A 22,141-nucleotide genomic window follows, 5' to 3' on the forward strand; every position below is an offset into this window, starting at 1 on the left:
CGCGAACGAACATTCTAAAGAACAAGGACACACCGCTGAAACATTTGCTACCGGTGAATATTATTAAGACGCGTTTTAAAGCTGACGTTAGCGAGACAAAACGGAAGAATGTTTTTTAAAGTTAGATCAAGTAGAACGAAGAATGTCTGACCTACAAGCATATAAAATCACGACAGTAAACCTTAATAAGATTCATAGTTCCTTTAAACTACAGAACTTAAAAGATTTTATATACGCTTCTGACAGTGACATTATACTTTTACAAGAAGTGACAGACATTGAGCTTGGTAACGTACCTGGCTTCAACGCCATAACAAACCCAGGGCATGGAGCGGAAATGGGCACGGCTCTGCTCACAAAGGAGGGCATAGTAGTCCACGACGTAGTAAAACTACCAAACAGTAAAGGCATAGCGGCCACAATAAACAAAATACGACTCATTAACGTGTATGCCCCTTCAGGATCCAGTAACAGGCACCGCAGAACGGAGTTCTTTAAGGAAGAAATTGTCCCACTATTTGGAACTCGATATGAACACCTTATCCTAGGAGGGGATTTTAATTGTGTTTTGCATGCCAAAGACCAAACTCCCAATTTCAACAAGTGTACTGAACTGGAACGTATAGTTAATGACTTAAGACTAATAGACTCATGGGAACATATGCACGGTGCAGCCCCTGGCTTCACCCACGCCACAAGTCACTCGGCGAGCCGTCTCGACAGGATATATGTAACGCACAATTTGAAACACCTCATTTTGCAGTCCGAAGTATGGCCTACCGTTTTTTCAGATCATGCTGCATACATATGCACAATCAATCTGATAAAACAAGGGACATTCAGAGGTAGAGGCACATGGAAGCTCAATGTGTCACATCTGAAAGACCATGCTTGTCAGGAGGCATTTCACAAGGTATGGAGAGAGTGTGAAAGCAAATTTAGCTCGTACAACTCTGGCACTGACTGGTGGCTGAAACATGCCAAACCTAAAATACGGAGGTTTTTCATAAACTACTCCAAAGACAAAAACTTTTGGTACAAATCAACTATAGAATTTTACTTTCAGTGTCTAAGGGATTTGTACAAGTGCGATGCAACAGTTGTGGACAACCACGAAAGAATTAACAAAATTAAAGCAAAAATTTTAGCACTACGGCGTAAACAACTGGAAGGCTACCAAATAAGGTCGCGTGCCCAGAACATAGCCCAGCACGAGGTTACTTCCATTTATCATGTCATTCGTGAAAGCAAAAGGGCCTCTCGCAAGATATTATCTGAAATAACAACTGAGGATGGAAGGAAGCTGACGAAGCAAAGAGAGATTAAAGAGGCAATCGTACAGCATTTTGAATCCTTAATGTCTAGTCAGCCGGTTGACGAACAGCTTCAAGACGAGTTAATGATCAACCTCCAGGGCAAAGTATGCCACGCGGAAGCACAGACTCTCCTCTCGGAAGTGACTGAAGAAGATGTCGAAGAAGCTATATAAGGAAGCACGAAAAATAAGGCTCCAGGGGCAGATGGAATTCCAGCAGAATTTTATCGCAGATTCAGTGGCCTCGTAAAAGGCAAGTTTACTCTCATCTGCAACGAACTGCTAAACCCTGCGAATGACATCCCGAAAGAATTTTGTGAGGGACTCGTAGTGCTAGTGCCAAAAACTACGAATACGAAATCTGTAAGCGCTCTGAGGCCAATTACGCTTTTAAACAGCGATTACAAAATCTTTGGCCGCATCCTCGCTCGCAGGCTGAAAACCACAATGACCAGCGTCACTGGCCCTTATCAAACAAGTGTGGGCAAAGACAGAAGAATTCTGCAGACCCTCTGTGATTACAGGGACCTAATCTCAACGGCCGACGTCTGCAAAATAAAATGTGCACTCATCTCACTCGACTTTGACAAAGCCTTCGACAGAGTTAACCATAGTTTTCTCCTTCGCACCATGGGCGCAATGGGCTTCCCACCTCGATTCATTGCGGTAGTAAGAAATACATTAACAAACAACTCAGCTAGATTTGTCATCAATGGACACATTAGCCGTCCGATTGACGTCACCAGCTCCATTAGGCAAGGGTGTCCAATGTCAATGGCACTCTTCGCCATCGCCATCGAGCCCCTGCTTGCCTCCCTTATGAAACATCTACAAGGACTACAAATACATGGAGAAAAGATCGTGTGCAAGGCATACGCTGATGATGTTGGCTTCCTAGTCGTGAATGGCGCTGAAGTACAGAGCGCACTACGAATAGTAACAAAATATGAACAGGCATCTGGTGCAAAACTTAATAGAACAAAGTCGGGGATTTTCAACATCGGCCGTGGAATTGGGACGCAAACGCAGGATCTGTTACGCGAGCTTGTAACCATGAAATGTCTCGGCATAGATTTTAAAAGAAATATCAAGCACACTATTGCTGCGAATTATCGAAAATTACTTAACAGCATACGCGCCTCTGTACAAGCACATAGTATTAGGAAACTCGATGAACTTCAAAAAGTAACAGTGGCAAATGTATACATCACATCCAAAGTTAATTATGTAGCACAAGTTCTGCCACCACCTGCGACTTTGTTGAAAAGCATCGCATCTGCACTAGGACACTTTGTGAGCCGCGGACGTATTTTCAAAGTCAAATATGACATTCTGATGCTCCCTACGAAATGTGGTGGGTTAAATCTTACCGATGTCAGCAAAAAAGCGCAAGCCTTATACCTTGCTACCACATACAATCACTGGAAAGAGCCAAGTGGTACCCTTGCTGCACATTTGTTAAACGAAATAGCTCCTGCTGACGTCAGTGCACCTATAAATGTCCAACACATACCCAACGGACTATACCACTTGAAATACTTTTTCGTAGAATACAGCTATATACAGGCAAGGATTCCTGGGAAAGACATCATGAAAGTAAAAGAACTTTATAATAACTTGATGAAAGACAAACCCAGAAACGACATAGAACAAAAGTATCCTTGTTATAACTGGGAAACAATATGGGAAAATATTCACTGCCGGAACTTGCCAACGTATGTCAAATCGACCTGGTACTTTGCTGTAAACAGAAAAATTACGACGAACTCTAAACTACACTCTATTCGATTGGCCGAGTCACCGCTGTGTCCATTATGTAAAATACCAGATACCGAAGACCATAGATTGCTGTGTGACAGGGTAAAAGAAATATGGCTCTACATAAGACAAAAGATAGCGAGCGTCAGCAGAACTACGCCCAACGCCGTTACGCCTGCTGAATTTTTAACCCCTGACGGTATACCTTACCCTAAAACAAAACGAAATGCAATTAACTGGTTGAAAGGCCAAACGATGCATTACGTCCTAACAAAAGAATCAAGCAATAGGGAGGACTTCTGGGTATACCTTACAACTGAGCACCACAAGTTGATGTGTACTAAAAAATACAAAGAAAATTACGCAAACTTTTTAACTAAAACAATCCTGTAACCAATAGAAATGCGTAATTTACATTGCACATCCAAGCATTTCGTATATTAGACGAATGATTTTTGGTTAAAGTTTGTACTTCAAGTAGCAGGAGGACGATTTCCAACAGAATGTAGTCAGAGAAGATCATCAGTATAGACCAATTAAGCCTATTTGTATCTATTACTTTGGTTTCGGGGAAACAGTGATGAAACTGGTATACACCATTTATTTAGTTTCTGTCTTTCTTTCTTCTTCTTTTTACAAGAAGACACATTTATGTTAATTAAGTGTAAAATCAAGCAGAAGAAGCCTATTTTACTTCATTACCTTCTGAAAAAGGAAATTATACTTATCAGGAATAATGAGTTTGCTTCTTTCCGTTTTTCCACGCACGGAGAACGAAATTTACAGATGCAGTTACATTTCCACAACAATTATGAGACTGCCTTCTCAATGGAAATTACATTTATTTTTATTCAAGCCATGTTGCAAACAAAGGCAACAGAAGGGGCATACTTCGTTCGTCGTTCAGAAGAAGCGCGTTTCCACATCATCAAGTTACATTCATTCTTAAAGGCGGAGAAGGAAAAAAAAAAAAAAAAAAAAAAAGTGGTAACGTGAGCAGCTGCGGAACGAAAGATTCCATGGTTCAAATCTTCCATAGAGTGAAAAGTTTAGTTTTTTATTTTCAGTTTAAGTGACAAACTCTTATGTTTTCATCACTTTTTTGGGAGTAATTATCGCATCTACAAGAAAACCTAAATCGGGCAAGGTAGAAGAATCTGTTTACCCATTCGCCAAGTGTACAAGTTAGGTGGGTCGACAACATATTCCTGTCATGTGACGCACATGCCGTCACCAGTGTCGTATAGAATGTATCAGACGTGTTTTCCTGTGGAGGAATCGGTTGACCTATGACCTTGCGATCAAATGTTATCGGTTCCCATTGGAGAGGCACGTCCTTTCGTCTACTAATCGCACGGTTTTGCGATGCGGTCGCAAAACACAGACACTAAACTTATTACAGTGAACAGAGACGTCAATGAACGAAAGGACAGATAATAACTATGCAAAAATAAAGAAAGTAAAATTTTCACTCGATGGAAGACTTGAACCAAGGACCTTTCGTTCCGCAGCTGCTCACGCTACCACGGGACCACGGCGCTCTTGAGCCTACATTGTCCACGATGTTACCTATGTGTCCCACGGACTACTCAGTTTGTATATTTTGCTTATTTTTTCACAGTTACACACAACTTCTTCCTGTTTTCTCAATTGATCTGTGTTCAGTTTATCAAGGCCTATCCACTGCGCCAACTTATAACTAAATCTGAGGGGGGTGCGATGGGGAGGTTCCCTTGTAAGGAAGAGGTGGACAAAATGCAGCTCTATTATGGTTTAGCCATAAGAAGGAATCGAGACAATATTGAGGCCATGAAGAAAGCAGTATGGGTTACCTTTTTCCATAAAGTTTCTATGGATGACCATCAACAGCATGCTCTCTGCGACAGTGGTGTAAGTACATGGTGTGGATACAAAAAAGCAACAACAAATGGTGAGACCTACACACACCATCACTTCCTGCCATTTGAGGTACTGGAAGCAATTAAGCCAATATACAGGGATCCAAGTGACACTAAACTACTGTCACAGTGCTTACATGGAAAGACATAAAATGTTAATGAATGTTTCAACCATGTGATGTGGGAACGCCTACCTAAATCTGTGTCTGTTGGTTTCAATACCATGAGATTTAGTGTATTAGATGCAGTTATTTGCTTTAATGGTGGGGCAGTTAGCAGATGTGATGTTTTAGAGTTGTTGGGACTAACTCCCGGTTTCAGTGTGAGACAAGCACTGATGGCAATTGATTCCTTGAGAGTGGCTGAAGGCGAAAAATGGGTTCTTGAGGCAACTAAAGATGCCAGAATAGCACAGAGGAGCAAGAAAAGGAAGAGAGAAGATGAACAACACACAAACCAAGAACATTATGCAACTAGAGGGTTTTAAGAACAACAGAGGTCACAGATGAAATGTACCGTTAAACTGAATTTCCCAAGAATCAAATTTTCTTACATGTTTATTTTATGCAAGGCACTGGCCTTGCCACAGTGGATACACCGGTTCCCGTGAGATCACCGAAGTTAAGCGCTGTCGGGCGTGGCCGGCACTTGGATGGGTGACCATCCAACCGCCATGTACTGTTGACATTTTTCGGGGTGCACTCAGCCTCGTGATGCCAATTGAGGAGCTACTCGACCGAATAGTAGCGGCTTCGGTAAAGAATACCATCATAACGACCAGGAGAGCGGTGTGCTGACCCCATGCCCCTCCCATCCACATCCTCCTCTCAGGATGACACGGCGGTCGGATGGTCCCGATGGGCCACTTGTGGCCTGTAGACGAACTGGTTATTTTGTGCAAAAAGAGTTGAGCTAGAGGTCTGAAATCTGAAGTCTGGTTATTTTATGCGAAAAAAGTTGAGCTAGAGGTCTGAAATTTTTTGTGATATTTCAGGCTAGCATTTGGAGAAAAGTAGACTGCAGACACCAGGAGGAAAAATATACCCTTATTAATTATAAAAAAATTACCTTAATTTTGATTGTCTAATTTATGTATTTATTGTATAAAAACTGTTGATTGAAATCATTTGATTGTAGTCTGCTTTTTAGATAACAATGTCATAAATGTGTGCACAAAGTTTTAAGCATCTAAGAAAAGTAGTTTATAAGTCTATAGACTTCAAACGGAGACTGGCAGGAAACATATTCAATTACTGATCGACATAAATGTTTATATAATAAAGTTTATATCAAAGCTATTCTTATTATTCTTACACCAAAATCGTCATCCTTAAAACACTTTCATTGTCCTAAAATATCTTTGTATTCAAAGTTCACATTATGTAGTCATACCCTCATAAACTTTATGAACATTCTTAGTGTTTTTCCAGCCGTTCACTGGCAAGTTACCTTAAGCGACATCTCTACCTTTCCAATCTTGAACAGCGTGCGGGAGAAACGAACACTTAAATCTTTCCACGCAAAACTCTGATTTCTCTTATTGTATTATGATGATCACTTCTCCCTACGTAGGTAAGCATCAACAAAATATTTTAGCACTCTGTGGAGAAAGGTGGTGATTGAAATTTTATGAGAAGTCCCACCGCAACGAAAAGCGCCTTTGTCTTAATAACTGCCATCCCAATTACATCACATCCGTGGCACTATCTTCGCTATTTCGCGATAACATAAAATGAGCCGTCCTTTTTTGAACTTTTCGATGTGCTCCATCAATCCTGCCTGATGCGGATCCCCCTCTACACAGTGATACTCCAAAAGGGGATGTTGAAGCGTAGTGTAGGCAGTCCCTTTAGTAGACCTGGTACATAAATCGAAATCTTTGATTTGCTTTTGCCACAACATCACCTATGTGATCGTTCCAATTTAAGTGATCCATAATTGTAATTCTCAGGTATTTAGTTGAGTTTGCAGCCTTTAGATTTGTGTAATTTATCGTGTAACTGAAATTTAGAGCATTCTTTTTAGTGCTCATGTGGATGAATTCACACTTTTTATGATTTAGAATTAATCGCCATTTTTTGCACCATCCAGATATCTTGTCCAAATCGTTTTGCAATTCGATTTGATCATCTGATAACTTTACGTAATGGTAAATACAGCATCATCTGCAAACAATCTAAGAGGGCTACTCAGACTGTTTCCTAAATCGGTAATGTAGATCAGAAACAGCAGAGGCCCTAAACACTTCCTTGGAGAACGCCAGATATTACTTCTGTTTTACTCGATGACATTTCGTCAATTATTATAAACTGCGACCTTTTTGACAGGAAACCACGAATCCAGTCACACAACTGAGACGATATCCCATAGGCATGTAAATTAATTAGAAATCTCTTGTGAGGAACGGTCTCAAAAGCCTTCTGGAAATCTAAAAATATTGAATCAGTTTCACATCCCCTGTCGATAGCATTCATTACTTCATGAGTATAAAGAGCCAGTTGTGTTTCAAAAGAACGATATTTTCTGAATCCCTGTTGGCTGTTTGTCAATAAATCGTTTTCTTCGAGGTGGTTCATAATATTCGAGCACATTATATGCTTCAAAATCCTACCGCAAATCGACTTTAGTGATATGGGTCCATAGTTCGGTGGATTACGCCTATTTTCTTTCTTGGGCATTGGTGCGATTTGTGGAACTTTTAAGTCACTGGATACAGATTTTTCTGTGAGCGTCGGTTGTATATGATTGCTAAGTATGGAGCTGTTGTATCAGTATACTCTAAAAGGAACCCGTCTGGTACACAATATGGACAGTAAATTTGGCTTTTTTAAGTGTGGTCTAGGGGTAGCGTCTTTGATTCATAATCAAAACGCCTTCGGTCCCGGGTTCGATCCCAGCCACTGCCTAAATTTTGATAAATAATCAGCATTGGCGGCCGAAGACTTCCGGCATAGGAAGTCAGCCTCATTCTGCCAACGGCCTCGTCAAAGAGGGCGGAGGAGCGGATAGAGGTTCAGGGCACTCTCTTGTCCTAGGGGTGGGAAATTGCCCCTAAAGGCGGAAGAATCAGCAATGATCAACGACATGAGGATGCAGAAGGCAATGGAAACCACTGCATTAAAGACACTAACATGTATCCACAGGACATGTGGCCTGTAACTGAAGAAGTGTCATGATGATCTCTCCATTGGCAAAAGATTCCGGAATAGTCCCCCATTCGGATCTCCGGGAGGGAACTGCCAAGGGGGAGGTTACCAAGAGAAAAAGATTGAATAATCAACGAAAGGATAACGTTCTACGAGTCGGGGCGTGGAATGTAAGAAGCTTGAACGTGGTAGGGAAACTAGAAAATCTGAAAAGGGAAATGCAAAGGCTCAATCTAGATATAGTAGGGGTCAGTGAAGTGAAGTGGAAGGAAGACAAGGATTTCTGGTCAGATGAGTATCGGGTAATATCAACAGCAGCAGAACATGGTATAACAGGTGTAGGATTCGTTATGAATAGGAAGGTAGGGCAGAGGGTGTGTTACTGTGAACAGTTCAGTGACCGGGCTGTTCTAATCAGAATCGACAGCAGACCAACACCGACAACGATAGTTCAGGTATACATGCCGACGTCGCAAGCTGAAGATGAACAGATAGAGAAAATGTATGAGGATATTGAAAGGGTAATGCAGTATGTAAAGGGGGACGAAAATCTAATAGTCATGGGCGACTGGAATGCAGTTGTAGGGGAAGGAGTAGAAGAAAAGGTTACAGGAGAATATGGGCTTGGGACAAGGAATGAAAGAGGAGAAAGACTAATTGAGTTCTGTAACAAGTTTCAGCTAGTAACAGCGAATACCCTGTTCAAGAATCACAAGAGGAGGAGGTATACTTGGAAAAGGCCGGGAGATACGGGAAGATTTCAATTAGATTACATCATGGTCAGACAGAGATTCCGAAATCAGATACTGGATTGTAAGGTGTACCCAGGAGCAGATATAGACTCAGATCACAATATAGTAGTGATGAAGAGTAGGCTGAAGTTCAAGACATTAGTCAGGAAGAATCAATATGCAAAGAAGTGGGATACGGAAGTACTAACGAATGACGAGATACGTTTGAAGTTCTATAACGCTATAGATACAGCAATAAGGAATAGCGCAGTAGGCAGTACAGTTGAAGAGGAATGGACATCTCTAAAAAGGGCCATCACAGAAGTTGGGAAGGAAAACATTGGTACAAAGAAGGTAGCTGCGAAGAAACCATGGGTAACAGAAGAAATACTTCAGTTGATTGATGAAAGGAGGAAGTACAAACATGTTCCGGGAAAATCAGGAATACAGAAATACAAGTCGCTGAGGAATGAAATAAATAGGAAGTGCAGGGATGCTAAGACGAAATGGCTGCAGGAAAAATGTGAAGACATCAAAAAAGATATGATTGTCATAAGCTCAGACTCAGCATACAGGAAAGTCAAAACAACCTTTGGTGACATTAAAAGCAACGGTGGTAACATTAAGAGTGCAACGGGAATTCCACTGTTAAATGCAGAGGAGAGAGCAGATAGGTGGAAAGAATACATTGAAAGCCTCTATGAGGGTGAAGATTTGTCTGATGTGATAGAAGAAGAAACAGGAGTCGATTTAGAAGAGATAGGGGATCCAGTATTAGAATCGGAATTTAAAAGAGCTTTGGAGGACTTACGGTCAAATAAGGCAGAAGGGATAGATAACATTCCATCAGAATTTCTAAAATCATTGGGGGAAGTGGCAACAAAACAACTATTCACGTTGGTGTGTAGAATATATGAGTCTGGCGATATACCATCTGACGTTCGGAAAAGCATCATCCACACAATTCCGAAGACGGCAAGAGCTGACAAGTGCGAGAATTATCGCACAATCAGCTTAACAGCTCATGAATCGAAGCTGCTTACAAGAATAATATACAGAAGAATGGAAAAGAAAATTGATAATGCGCTAGGTGACGATCAGTTTGGCTTTAGGAAAAGTAAAGGGACGAGAGAGGCAAATCTGACGTTACGGCTAATAATGGAAGCAAGGCTAAAGAAAAATCAAGACATTTTCATAGGATTTGTCGACCTGGAAAAAGCGTTCGACAATATAAAATGGTGCAAGCTGTTCGAGATTCTGAAAAAGTAGGGGTAAGCTATAGGGAGAGACGGGTCGTATACAATATGTACAACAACCAAGAGGGAATAATAAGAGTGGACGATCAAGAACGAAGTGCTCGTATTAAGAAGGGTGTAAGACAAGGCTGTAGCCTTTCGCCCCTACTCTTCAATCTGTACATCGAGGAAGCAATGATGGAAATAAAAGAAAGGTTCAGGAGAGGAATTAAAATACAAGGTGAAAGGATATCAATGATACGATTTGCTGATGACATTGCTATCCTGAGTGAAAGTGAAGAAGAATTAAATGATCTGCTGAACGGAATGAACAGTCTAATGAGTACACAGTATGGTTTGAGAGTAAATCGGAGAAAGACGAAGGTAATGAGAAGTAGTAGAAATGAGAACAGCACGAAACTTAACATCAGGATTGATGGTCACGAAGTCAATGAAGTTAAGGAATTCTGCTACCTAGGCAGTAAAATAACCAATGACGGACGGAGCAAGGAGGACATCAAAAGCAAACTCGCTATGGCAAAAAAGGCTTTTCTGGTCAAGAGAAGTCTACTAATATCAAATACCGGCCTTAATTTGAGGAAGAAATTTCTGAGGATGTACGTCTGGAGAACAGCATTGTATGGTAGTGAAACATGGACTGTGGGAAAACCGGAACAGAAGAGAATCGAAGCATTTGAGATGTGGTGCTATAGACGAATGTTGAAAATTAGGTGGACTGATAAGGTAAGGAATGAGGAGGTTCTACGCAGAATCGGAGAGGAAAGGAATATGTGGAAAACACTGATAAGGAGAAGGGACAGGATGATAGGACATCTGCTAAGACATGAGGGAATGACTTCCATGGTACTAGAGGGAGCTGTAGAGGGCAAAAACTGTAGGGGAAGACAGAGATTGGAATACGTCAAGCAAATAATTGAGGACGTAGGTTGCAAGTGCTACCCTGAGATGAAGAGGTTAGCACAGGAAAGGAATTCGTGGCGGGCCGCATCAAATCAGTCAGTAGACTGATGACCAAAAAAAAAAAAGTGTTTTAAGCCGCTTCACTACACCGAGGATATCTACTTCTAAGTTACTCATGTTGGCAGTTTGTTCTTGATTCAAGTTCTGAAGTATTTATTTAGTTTGTTTTGCGAAGGAATTTCTGAGATCATCTCTGCTTTAGTGGTACTGTCATCAATTATCTCACCATTGTGATCTTACAGTGAAGGTATTGATTGCCACTGGTGTACTTTACATACGACCGGAATCTCTTTGGGTTATGTACCAGATTTCGAGACATAGTTTCGTTGTGGAATTTATTAAAAGCAATTTCGCACTGAAGTTCGCGCTAAATTTCGAGCTTCTGTAAAACTTCGAAAGTCTTGGGGATTATGCGTTCTTTTAAATTTGGCATCGACGGAAAATGCAAAATTGTAAACTTGGAGGCCGATGAATGAATGAGTGACGCAGCAGCGCAATTTCACCTCGCAGTTGGCAGTGATAATAAACACGGGACCTGTCGACAGCCAGTCGGTGTGGCCGAGCGGTTCTAGGTGCTTCAGTCTGGAACCGCGCGTCTGCTACAGTCGCAGGTTCGAATCCTTCCTCGGGCATGGATGTGTGTGATGTCCTTAGGTTAGTTAGGTTTAAGTAATTCTAACTTCTAGGGGACTGATGACCTCAGATGTTAAGTCACATAGTGCTCAGAGCCATTTGAACCTGTAGACACCAGGTCACATCGTGTACTCGGTTGAACAGTAACTATGCCTCGCAGACAGACACGTGAACAGTATATGCAGATGTCAGCACTTGACAGAGGCCATATAGTTGGGCTCAAACAAGCCGCTTGGAGTAACTGGCGAATCACTCGACATCTGAATAGAAGCGATCCCACTGTTCAAACAATGTTTGCAGGAATGGGTAAACCACGGCCTTGCACTGCGTCAACAAGGAAACAATAATCCAGTTTGCAGTAGTGTCGGACACATTCGACCTGCAATCTGACTGCAGTAGAAGTGTCTTCAGCGTCGAGTCCCGCTTCGAACTGAGCATCGTGAATGGCTCAAATGGCTCTGAGCACTATGCGACTCAACTTCTGAGGTCATTAGTCGCGTAGAACTTAGAACTAATTAAACCTAACTAACCTAAGGACATCACACACATCCATGCCCGAGGCAGGATTCGAACCTGCGACCGTAGCGGTCGCTCGGTTCCAGACTGTAGCGCCCAGAACCGCACGGGAGCATCGTGAGGAGTGAAGAAGTGTCTGGAGATGCTCCAGACAGTGGCGGGATGCCAACCCGATTGTCACCCTCCATAGAGTTCAACAGCCAGGAGTAATGGTCCGGCGTGCCTTTTTATTTCATAAGAGAATCCTTTTGGTTGTCATCAACGGAATCCTTACAGTACATTGGAAAAGTGACGATATTCTGCGACCCGTTTTCAGAATGAAATTTTCACTCTGCAGCGGAGTGTGCGCTGATATGAAACTTCCTGGCAGATTAAAACTGTGTGCCAGACCGACACTCGAACTCGGGACCTTCGCCTTTCGCGGGCAAGTGCTCTACCGACTGAGCTACCCAAGCACGACTCACGACCCGTCATCACAACTTCAGTTCTGCCAGTACCTCGTCTCATACCTTCCAAACTTCACAGAAGCTCTTCCAGGAGTGCTATCCATAAGGTTCGCAAAAGTGCCTCTGTGAAGTTTGGAAGGTAGGAGACGAGGTACTGGCGGAAATAAAGCTGTGAGTACGGCTACTGAGTCGTGCTTGGATAGCTCAGTCAGTAGAACACTTGTCCGCAAAAGGGAAGGGTCCCGAGTTCGAGTCTCGGTCGGGCAAACAGTTTCAATATGCCAGTAAGTTTCAACCGTGATAGTGTGCTACGATCCACTACACTATTTCCACTCATCTCTCTCAAAGCGTTGTAAATTTTTGTTGGGTTCTTTCCACATAGGAATTCGCTTTGATTTTTCAGCTCCCATTTTAAAACAATTACTCGCGACACAGCCAAGCAAACTAGCAAATTCACATAGAACCTTCACTTCTCAAGTCTCGCTCACAACTGACGTGAACTTCAACGTGATCACGCCACCGAAACGGTCGCGCATGCGCAATGTGTCGGACTTTTGGTTTCGGGACCACCCTCGTAATTACACATGATACGCATCTACCTACCACCACGCCTCGTAACATAGCTTTTGATATGCGCTGTATGTGCTGTATGAGAGACAACTTCCAAGGTAAGCAAAGTGCTCAACATTCCGCAGGATTTCACCATTGAATGTTACAGTTGCGTCTTTATAGTTGTTATTTGGTGAAAATTGATGCAAAATGTGTGTTTGCCTGATGGTGACATCTAGGTCGATTCTCATGTATGCCTAACAGAATACTTTCAAAACTGCTTGAAGGGCCGTGTTAGCCATATGAAGTAATTAATAAGTACCAAGTTGGTGCGTAATTTCGTAGCGTTTCTGTTTTGTAAGTTGATATTCCGGTTGTAATGGGTTTATTTATCCATTGTCATTTCTTATTTGTAGTTTACTGTTGTTATCTGAGACAGTACGTATACCCTCTCTGTGTGTATACTGTCTTTTGTCATTTGGAAATGGTGAGTGGAGCAGTGAACCCTATAAAATAGAGTGCCAAGTGGAGAAACCGGGACATTGTCAATGTATTCTTCTGTTTGAATTCAGCAGAGGGGTAATAGCAGCGGTGGCGGCCAGAAACCATTGCGCCGTGTATAGGGATAAGAAATAAAGTCAGTGGACAGAGCATGGCAAGGAAACGGTTTTCTCGTTTTAAGGGGGAAGTTTTAGACATTAGTGACTCTCCACGTTCAGGAAGACCTTCGATGTTTGATGAAGGTCGTTTAAACACATTAATCCACAATGATTCTCGTCAGTGTATTTGAGAACTGAAAAATGTGAAGCGACATTTTCTTGAAGTGGGAAAGGTTCAAAAATCGGTTCTATAGCTACCGCACGTTCTAGGCCAAAATCATAGAAATCAGAGGCTGGCGATAGGTTCCTCTCTGCTAGCTCGTCATCAACTGGCTCATGAACAACGCCGATCATTCCTATCCTTACCATTACTGGTGACGAGAAGTGGTGTCTTTTTGGTAACATGAGGACAAGAGAGGGATACTTACCTAGCCTAATCTAACCCAACCCAACCCAACCCAACCTAACTCAGAGTCCAAGCAAAAGATAATGTTGCGCATCTGGTTGAACAGGGGCTGTGTGGTGGGGTACGAGGTGTAATCATCATTGCTGACATTTACTGTCAACAACTGAGACGTCTTGCAGACGGAATCTAACAAGGGAACCTCCCCATCACACCCACCTCAGATTTAGTTATACGTTGGCACAGTGGACAGGCCTTGAGAAACTGAACACAGATCAATCGAGAAAACAGGAAGAAGTTGTGTGGAACTATGAAAAAAATAAGCAAAATATACAAATTGAGTAGTCCATGTGCAACATAGGCAACAACGTAACTATGAGCTCAGGTGCGCTGTGGTCCCGTGGTTAGCGTGAGCAGCTGCGAAACGAGAGGTCCTTGATTCAAGCCTTCCCTCGAGTGAAAAGTTTAAGGCACAACAATTTTTACATTGTCTTTTATATTTGGTGCAAGTATGTCCCATATTCAACAATACAAAAAGAAAGTAATAAATGTTGGTCACCTTCTTGCCCATTGCAAGTAAAGAAGATATCACAATATTTAATATTCAATGGTGACAATAAAAATTATAAAAACATTCTCTCAGAAATCTGGAACTTTTCCAGGGTCTGTAGTATGAGTGGTAGTTGCTACTTGACACATCCAGTAAAAATCTTTGCTGATCACATGCTTTATGGAAAATGGGTAATTAACTGTATTTAAACAGGGAAATGTGCTTAATCATGATTATATGGTTTCAATTCAGTGATGTTTCTTAATCCAAATAACCTTCTTGATCTGGGAAAGATAAGTCTATACGCATTAGGATGTGGGCTTTCTTTTATTTCAAATGGACAAATGTCAATGTTTACTTTAACATATAATGCATCATTTTCAATTTCTTTATTTCCTAAGTCTAATCCCTCTTTCCTACATTTAGACACATCCCTCTCTGTTTGCAAACCATTGACATTTAAACATAAACCTTTGTTTTCATCTGTTCCTCTTAACACTGTGTTGTCACTTAACAACCTACTGTTTTCACCCCCTTTTTTATAAAGTCCACTACGGATTCTTACCCACCATATAGGATACAAGGTTGCACTTACCTTTGCTAATTCTTTCCAAAAGGCATCTTTCTTTATACAGTTTCCATAGTTGTTCCACAAAACTTCTAAAAACTTTTCCCCTTTTTCTTGAAAACACGCATTTACATTCCATCCCTTTATATTTTCTTTAATATTATTCTTATTACCATTCTCATACATTAGCATTTCATAGTTCCCAATAGGCAATAGCTTGTCCTCAGATACACATTCCCTAGTCTGCATTTCACTTAAATTAACCTCATTATTACCCATGTTCGTCACATCACTTACCTTTATCTCATCATCACTTTTCAATTCTACAAATACTTTCATTTCTTCCTCTACACTCTCATCAATAACATCACTTGATTTAGGATCATTATTTAAATGTCCCTCTATTACTTCTTCCTCCTCCTCCACAACAACCTCATCTTCAGTTTCCCCCCTATGTATCTGAATCTCAGCAATTGAGTCTTTGGCTCCATTAAACACTTCGTCATCCCCTTCATATCAAATAAACCCCCCAAAATAGATTCTACTTGTGGTGTGTCTGACTTGTTATTCACACCAGTATCCTTTTCAGCCCAACTATGGAACTCTGCAATACCTTCAACTTCTGCACTTTCACTAACTACCTGTGCTTGAACACAGTTTTTATTAACTGTATCACTTTTACTCATAGTATCCCAAAACCTTTTATTAAATTCTAATTTATTCATTCTAACAACTTCAGTATTTTCATGGTAATTACTCTTTACATTGTATCCTCTCCTTTTCCAGTTTCGGTTATGTGTTGTCCTGTCATAATATTGTCTAGCCCCTAAACTACGGACATCTAGTGGGACTGTCCACCGTTTCCCGGCTGGTTTCCTCGGTCTGTCCGTTTGTAGCTGTCATTTTGTTCACTAGTTTCAACAAACCCCCTTCTATCTTGTTCTCTTCCCCAATACCTATTTCTATCATTCCTGTTATCTCTCCTCCATCCTCCCTCCTGTGTATTGTTTCTGAAATTATTTTCATATCTCCTATCTCCCCTATTTGGAGCATTATTTCCAGAATTTTCAAAGTCTCTCCTCCCATAATAATCTCTATTTGCATTCCTGTTCCACCCCCCATACTGGTTGTTGCCAGAGCCAAAACTTTGGTTACTTTCTCTTTCCAAGGCCCTATCTAATCTATCTACAAATTTCAGGAACTCTTCCATTGAATCGTCTGGTCCATGGACCAATTCCCACTGCAGTCTCTCTGGTAATCTTCTTTTTAAAACATCAATTTGTGTCATAATATCAAAAGAGTTATTTAAGTGAGCAAGTTTTTTCAATTGATCTCTGCAAAATTTTTGCATTCCCCCTACTTTCCCTCTATACACTGGTCCATTTAGAAATTCTGACTTTAATCTGGCTTGTATGGACTGTGACCAAAATTTACAAATAAATTTGGCTTCAAACTCTTCAAACGTATTCCAAGAATCATTATTCTCATTTGCCCAGGATAGTGCCTCCCCTTCTAGAAACCGTTTTACTAACTTAATTTTTATGTTGTCTGACATTCCTACAACAAACATATCCTTACATTGGTGAATAAAGTCAATAGGGTGGAGATTTTCACCAGGAAAGCATTTCACTTGGATGTGCCCATACATTGTATCTTGATTGTAAAACATTTGTTTTGACATTAATGCATCTTCCAATTGTGTATATTTAGTGTGTATATTTTCTACTTTTGTATCTACATTAGTGGTGTACAGATTGTATTCTTGCTTAAGGTTTTCTGATGTTTTGTCTATTCTCTGATCTAATCTTTTAGTTTCAGTATCTACTCTGTTGTAGATGACAGCAATGCTGTCTGTGTTAGCTTGTATGTTTTCATTTAAACTTTCAACTTTAACTTGAAATTCTTTTCTGAAGTGTATCAACTGTTCACTAGTTTTCTTACTGAGGGTAGTTTTAATTTCCTCACACTTCTCATTGAGATGAGTACTTAATAGATCAAAATCCAAACTTAACTTATCCAGTCTATCTGTGTTTTCTTTAAGTTTCAAACTTACTTGTTCACTTGATTGTTTAAAATCCAAACGTAATTGTTCACTTGATTGTTTAAGTTGCGAGTTTATTTGAGTTGCAAACTCTGCTAGCCACTCTGTTAAGTTTAATTGTTCACCATCCCCTGGTTCAATTTTTACATTTCCTACGCTCTCATCCCTCTCAGGTAGAGACATTTTCACTAATAATTATTTTAAATGACAACAACAAAATACCTTGCTTTATGCTATGATGTCGTGATCGGTGTTCTTGTTGGCTTTCTTCACTTCTATTCAGTTTTATCGAAGCTGAAGTCTTGATTGATGAAATCCATTGACATAATCCAGACGTTAATCTTCCGAGCGGTGTGATGATAGTTCTTCGTAGTCGCACAAACACACTTTATTTATTTATTTTTGACATATTTTCACTGTTGCCACACTGCACAAATAAACTTTTTTGGAGTGCTAAGCACACGAAATTTATCGCTGCACTATTATCATCGATGCACTTAAAGATCCCGGACGAGCCCCCACTTTTGTAAATGGCCAACGCCTTGAAAGTCGTCGTAGTAGATATATCTTTTGCTAATTGCTGTTATCGCGCTATTTCACTCCCATTTACGGAGCTTGTTAGCACTTGATGTTAGGTTGGCGCCATTACAAATGTATTGTATTGTAGTAATCGCTGCTGCTTGCTGGATCGCTGCCGTGTCTCGTTGCTGATGCTGGCTCTAAATCTGGTTGTCTAGGGTAAACACATGAGGTACCGGGTTTTTCATGTGCTTTTGATGATAAAGAAACGAGCGAAACCAACACGTATGTAAATATCAAACATTTATTACTTTAGTGGCCATATTGATTCCACTGTCCACCAAAGACTATAACACAACACAAAGTAATACTTCCTTTACATGTTCTTTGACTTGTTTTGCCAAACAATAACACAGAAACACACTTCACCAAAGTGACATTCCGACTGCCCTGACTGCCTCCGACTGGCCTTTCGACCCTTCTCGCTGCTTGTATTTATAACATTTTCAAAGAACTACTAAAAAGAGATACAGCTTATGAGTCACATGTACATCTGTTATCATAATTTGTGCAGAAAAGTTATTAATTTGCATCAAGTGACATAATTTAACATGTTATTAAAATGACAGACAGATTTGTTGACTTGACGGAATAATTCTCTGTTACAAAAAGGCTGTTTTTTAGAAGTTTGTCAATTGACTTCTCTAATTTGCATAAATAAGTAAGTAACATGAATTATGAAGAATTACATAGGTTTTCGTCTAAAATAGGATTGATTACGTGAATACTGAGTGAAAACGCTCCTAGTGAACAAATAGGTTTCACTGGTCGATTTTTATTTAAGGAGATCCAAAATACGTAAGTTGGCCACTATTTCTCGTATTTCATATTAATTATTTAAGATAAACTTAGTGTTTTTCATGATGACATTTGCTGTATCATTGATCAAGTGATATAAACTTTTGTGTGGATCAGTTATTCAGTATAATTTAATGGGTTGACTGTTTATGGAGACATGTTGTGCAATCATTGTTAACATACACAATAACTTTTCTATAATCATAAATACTTGTTAAACTGGTTGAATTTGGAAGGGATCGCATACTTCATTAAAGTAAAGCCTTTAATATGTATCGTTACAATATACAGTGTACTAGTGCCGACATTGTGCATGCTCTGTTGCCTGTGTCTATGTGCCTGTGGTTCTGTCAGTGTGATCATGTGATGTATCTGACCCCAGGAATGTGTCAATAAAGTTTCCCCTTCCTGGGACAATGAATTCACGGTGTTCTTATTTCAATTTCCAGGAGTGTAATATACACCCACTGTTTGAATGCAGATTAAATAAATGACGTACAGAAAAAGTTACATGTACAGCATGAACAAAGCTGCCAAAGATTAGCTGAATAAAAGTTAAATTTATTACAATTAATGGATATAATCATTTGTTATACAAAGACAAATATATTAGAAAGAACAGAAAGGCAAGCATAATAACAGCAGTTCTTTATGTCACATATTGGGAATTTTACATGAAAGCCCAGTACTGAAATGCCAGGAGTAAAATTACTTGAAGAATATACAATAATAATTACACATTTAATTTTCGGTGCTGCATCTGTAATTCAAATCGGCGGTTCAATCTTACTCTTTTCAAAATGTTGCGATTCTCCAGTCTTTCAGCCTCTCTGAAAATAAAACGTTAGCCATCAGTTTTACAAAATGAGAAAAACAGGTGCCTTTATATATCACATACACAAAATTTTATGCCTACTGACTGAAGGACAGACATTAAGAGGGCAAACTATTTACCTCTCACTTTTCTTATAGTACGTTTTGTCTTTGGTACAAAGATAAAATTACACAATTCAGGAAGTTGAGACTTGTTAACTACCTCACATTCCTCTTGGCTGGATAAAAGCCAAAACACATCTGCACTCACCTAAAATTTAACTGTGGACTACAAATGGGGTACTATCCTATTGTGTATTCAACACAAGTGAAGATCAGAAAGGAAAATGATGAGTGTTATCATATTTTCCTGTGATGATTTGAGAATATGTGAATAGCCTATTTCCTTTTATGTAACCATGTAAATAAAGCTTAACAGAGATCATACAATGGAATTTGTTTGTGAACTTTTGATTTGGGTCTTTAAATATCAGCAGTCTGTCTTAATACAACCATTAGTCATACTTGACTGTGCAATTATCACGTCTACTGTCAATAGTTACATAAGGAATGAGTGGGAAAAGTGGTTTTACTACTGGCTGAATCAATAAAAACAGAAAATTCTGAGCTTGAATTAGAGTATGTTATCTCAGTAACATGAGTTTTAATATGTTCAAGAACTTCCACAGCTTTTCAGCTGCACTGGCATTTTCGACCCATCTCCTTTCACGAAATGACATAGGTAAGGATGAAGATACAATTACCTCAGTGCAGACAAATCACGAAATAAATAATAATTCTTTTAGTTCCTACTCAGAGTCATTCAAAAGTTTTAAATTCACATTTGGCTCGTCCACTGATAAATGAGGAAGAAGGGGAGGGGAGGAGGAGACGTTTTCCAAACCATGTTTGATATAATTTGATTGCTTATCGGGTATGAGCAGCTGGATGGCTCAAAGCTGGTCACTGTGTCACTACTGTGGCCACAGTAATGGGTTTACAGAATGAGATTTTCACTCTGCAGCGGAGTGTGCACTGAGGTACTGGCCGAAGTGAAGCTGTGAGGACGGGGCGCGAGTCGTGCTTGGGTAGCTCAGATGGTAGAGCACTTGCCCACGAATGGTGAAGGTCCCGAGTTTGAGTCTCGGTCCGCCACATAGTTTTAATCTGCCAAGAAGTTTCAGTAATGGGTTTGTCCAAAAATGTCATCTCACAATTAAAAATGGCTTCTGAAGGTGGAACTGCTACAAAAAGGCATGCGGCTGGTTGTACACAGACCACCACACCACAAGAGAAGCAACACGTAGCCTTAGTGGCAAAAAGGAACAGACATTTCACTCCTAGGCAGATTGCTGCAGACTTTTCAGCCACTAACGGTGTAAGCTTCTCTGCCAGAACCATTTCATGGTGACTAAATCACGTGGCTTGTATGCTTGGAAACCTGTTAAATGCTTCCCACTTCAACCACACCACCACTGAGGAAGAGTTCATTGGTGTAACGAGTGCGTTGGTTGGTGTCACCAACAGTGGTCCTGAGTGATGTTTTCTGATGAATGTAGTTTCGATGTGGCATGTGATTCTGGCCACCAGTTAGTGCTGAGAGAGTTGGTAACACATTAAACACCACAGAATGTTCACGAGTGTCATCGGTATTGTCGAAGCATTATGCACAATGGCCGAACACTACCACATATCTTGGTATGAGATACTGTTAAAGCACAGCAGTATTGCAGGAAGATTATTCTGTATCATCATATCTGATGTCACGTTCGATCACATCCAAGATGTGACTGATTGGGTACAGCTTTGACTAGTTAGGTGGGTGGGTGGGGGCAGCATATCAATTGGAACCAGCCAGTGTTCCTTGAACATCTTCGTTACACGCCTGGCCTTGTGACATGGTGCTTTATCTTGATGAAAAATGCTGCTTCTGTCGGGAAACATGATCACCACAAAGGGGTGCAAAAGGTCTAACTAGTTTACAATACTCCTTGGCCGTCTCGGTGTGTTGTACCACCTCCACTGCATTCATGGATGCCCACGTGAATGTTCTCCAGAGTATAATGGAGCCGCCACCAGCTTGTTTTGTCCTACAGTACAGATGTCAAGGAGCTGTCCCCTGAAAGACAAAGGATTTGCAGGCTCCCATCGCCATGATGAAGGTATCGCATTAATCGACCATGCAAATGTCATTGTGCGAAATTCCAGTGCTGATGGTCACGTGCCCATTTCAGTCGTAGTTGCCGAAGTCACTGTGTTAACATTGTCACATTCATGGGTCATCAGCTGCAACTGCGGAGGCCCATCATTAGTAGTGTTTGGTGCACTGCGTGTTCAGACACACTTGTACTCTGGCCAGCATTAGAGTCTGATGTTTGTTCCGACACGCTCTGCTGCTTGTCCTGTTTTAGCAGTGTGCTCAGCTTACAAAGTCCGAGATCTTTACTGAGGCCACGCAACCCACAGTACATGGATACGGTTTCACCTCGGTTTTGCTACTCACCACAGCACACCTCAAACATCCAACAAGTCATGCAGTCTCCAAAATGCCCATGTCGAGTCTCTGGGTCATCACAATCTGC

At 40.7% G+C, this 22,141-nt stretch overlaps 1 protein-coding gene across 11 annotated transcripts in view; it reads right to left on the reverse strand.

The window, feature by feature from the left end:
* Positions 1-19,284: 19,284 nt before the first annotated feature.
* Positions 19,285-22,141, reverse strand: part of LOC126210497 (uncharacterized) — a 502,330-nt gene continuing 499,473 nt past the window's right edge. For all 11 annotated transcript variants that reach the window (XM_049939742.1, XM_049939737.1, XM_049939739.1 and 8 more), the window contains one exon: positions 19,285-19,576. In XM_049939742.1, the coding sequence (XP_049795699.1) occupies positions 19,480-19,576 (97 nt within the window). In that variant the 3' untranslated portion in view covers positions 19,285-19,479. The remainder of the gene's footprint in view (positions 19,577-22,141) is intronic.

This window comes from Schistocerca nitens, chromosome 10 (assembly GCF_023898315.1).
Source record: "Schistocerca nitens isolate TAMUIC-IGC-003100 chromosome 10, iqSchNite1.1, whole genome shotgun sequence".
Lineage (NCBI taxonomy): Eukaryota > Metazoa > Arthropoda > Insecta > Orthoptera > Acrididae > Schistocerca > Schistocerca nitens.